This window comes from Triticum urartu, chromosome 3A (genome assembly GCF_056163025.1).
Source record: "Triticum urartu cultivar PI428250 chromosome 3A, HENAU_Tu73, whole genome shotgun sequence".
Lineage (NCBI taxonomy): Eukaryota > Viridiplantae > Streptophyta > Magnoliopsida > Poales > Poaceae > Triticum > Triticum urartu.
In genome coordinates this window covers 682,773,528-682,776,440 of record NC_141875.1, presented here as the reverse complement: position 1 = coordinate 682,776,440, position 2,913 = coordinate 682,773,528, and the positions used below count along the sequence as shown (strand labels likewise).

Sequence of the window (2,913 nt, the reverse complement as noted above, 5' to 3'; positions counted from 1 at the left end):
CCCGTGACCATGCGCAGCGCTGCAGTGCATCGGTGCGAGTCACACCGATTGCAGGGATAAGGGATCGCAGGCACACACGTCTTCTGTTTTTTTCATGATATACGTGTCTCCTTCATATCATAAAGAACAAGGTAAAAGTCACGTAAAGATCGACATGATAAAACTGAAAAAATAATAGAACATCTCTGAGCTTGACACCAACGCACGTCACCTGTCCTCCGAAATCATCATAGCAGCCACCGAAAAAAAGAATGACAAATCACCTCCTCATCCGAGCTTGACACGACTCCATTGCTAATATGCAGCTTTGCGAACCTCCAAGGTGGCTCACTAAAAGTGAATCATACCAAGGCAACACTCCGGACATGTCATCGAACGGTAGATCTGGCATCCCACCACGACTAAGAGGCCGAAGGAGAAAAGCATACCTGCCAGCCACGAACCACGAGCCCAACACATGTCCCGTTTTTCAGATGTCGTCGATGCAGACCACAATCTGCATTCGCTTCTGGACTACGTCCCAAACTTCGCGCCGACGCTGGAGCAAACTCCGTCGCAACAGTTTGAGGACACATGTCCACCAAAAGGATGCCACTGCCGCCACACCATCCTTATTTGAACAGACTGGTTTCTAAATCCATTTCTAACCATAGGACCGATGAACTCGTCAGGGAAGGATCCAAAAAATCTTTATTTAGCGTCATCATCGTCGCCGCCGAAGAGCAAAGACAATGAACAACCTAAAAACTTAGACTACAAAAGAGTAAAAATAATCCACACGAATGGATCCGGCGACCCCCCTCACCATCGACGACCGAGGTCATCGACGGTGGGGAGCCGCCGAAAGATGGCGTTGGAAGATGACCTAGGGTCCAGCCGCCAAAGACGAGAGGAAAACTCATACGAAATGTTTAGTGTACTTGAATACCTAGTCGGCACGTAGGTTCGTCTTCTGTTCCCTGGCTCTCTGTCTCTGGTACGTATACGTGGTTTTGTTAAAAAAAGGTTGGCCGTGCCGTGCCGGGCAAGCACGCGTGCCGGGCATGGCAGCCCAGGCACGGCCCACTAAGCCACGTGCCGTGCCGGTCCATGACGGGCCGCACGCGGGCTATCGTGCCGGCCCGACAAAACCGGCCCGTTTGGTCAGGTTTGCCCCCTCGTGTGGACAGCCACCAACCAAACACCACCGAAATTTATCTCCTCACGCGAAAAGAAAACCTACCTCTCGCACGAAAAATGGGCAGCGGCGGCGTCTGCGTCTGCGATTCCCGATCGGAGCGGTTGAACAAAGGCGGCGGCACCCCCTCCTCCCTCCCTCTTTCCTCCACTCTTCTTCCAACGCTCTGGGCAACGCTGCGGAGCCGGCGAATAGAAGCAGCAAGGCCGTCTCTTCCCCACTCAAAAATCGGAGGTATAGCCCCGCTGCGCATAGCAACCGATTTTTGCCATGTTCTTCTATGGTTTCATTGCATGGACAGTGAGAATGTATTTGATTGTTGTGCATATAACAACATATATTTGGTTGTCTAATGGACAGTGGGCATGCTTTTTGTTGCGCATGGACAATGAGCATATATTTGAGTGTGCTATTTCAAGTTATGTGTATTGTATGGACCTTGAGCATTGCAGAATACATCCGCTTCATATTTTTTATTCATGGCAGAATATAGACTACCATGTGCCCTGCAGAATATAGAGCCGTAGTTATTAGAACAAAACTTTATATAGTATCTCTTTGCGTTGAGTCATACTATTTCATAACGTCCCTTTGACTAGCAAAGGGTTGAAGAGAGGAAAAATAACATCCCTACTTTTGCCTGCCGGGGCAAAGGAAGAATGGTGGTGGAATTTAGGACCACTTTCACTTTTCATATGTAATGTTCTCAATGATATATAAATTCTAGTTTTAATCAATCATTTGTATTTTCTTCATATTTGATGGGCAACACCATTTACATTATTTTAGGAGAAAGCTTAATTTATTGTTTCCTTTGAGCTATACTTTCCTTTCCGTCATTAGCTTGTTTTATTTTCATTGAATTTGTATCATATAGTTACTTCCTTTATTTTGTTGATGGAGCAGATTTCTTGGAATTACTTACTCCTGCAAACTGAATAATTGCTGGACGTTATTAGATCTTGGTTACCATGGATTTTCTTGAACCAATGATAGCCTTAAACGAGACACATTATCAAGACGGTTATAGAGATGGTTATGATGATGGCTTGGTATCCGGAAAGGAAGAAGGAAGGCAGGTCGGGTTAAAGATGGGTTTCCAAGTAGGTGAAGAGCTAGGATTCTATCAGGGCTGCTTGGATGTGTGGATGTCAATAATTCGCCTTGATCAAGATGCATTCTCAGCTCGGGTCAGGATATACATGGAGCAACTAGCTACACTTCTAAGCAACTATCCTTTATCTGATCCAGAGAATAATCACCTTCAAGACATGATGAAGGAGATAAGGCTGAAATTCAGGGTTATCACGGGAAGCTTAGGAGCAAAATTGGGGTATGAAGGTCGTCCCACATCATCAGAGCAAGACCTTGAGGATATTTAGCTGGTTTAGCATTATCGATAGGGTTCTTATGGATTATTTAATCTCAGCACCACTTTGAAACTGATATTTGGTGTCTATATTGTTTGCTTTTGATTTTGGACTTATGATGTTCAGTTTCACGTATGTTGCTAAAGGTCTGGAAGGAAATGTGCTGCCACTGGGATAATGGAGGATACCTGAAGCAGTGTATCTAACAACCACTTAAAGTCTCTTCAACTTGAGAATATTTTGGAGTCATGTTATTTCTTATCTCTCTTCTTATCTTTTCAAGATGAGATGGTATTCTTTGCTGTACTGAACACATAGCTATTTTATGCCAGTCGCATGTATTTCCACTCTAAGCAATGATCAGTT

At 44.9% G+C, this 2,913-nt stretch overlaps 1 protein-coding gene across 1 annotated transcript; it reads left to right on the top strand.

The window, feature by feature from the left end:
* The first annotated feature begins 2,148 nt into the window (after positions 1–2,148).
* Positions 2,149–2,559, top strand: LOC125549225 (uncharacterized). The gene has a single exon (XM_048712688.2). The coding sequence runs from the start codon at positions 2,149–2,151 to the stop codon at positions 2,557–2,559; it is 411 nt and encodes a 136-aa protein (XP_048568645.2).
* Positions 2,560–2,913: the final 354 nt, after the last annotated feature.

What these genes read in the sequence shown, in the direction of transcription:
- LOC125549225 (XM_048712688.2), top strand. Translation starts at nt 2,149, where the DNA reads ATGGATTTTCTTGAACCAATGATAGCCTTAAACGAGACACATTATCAA.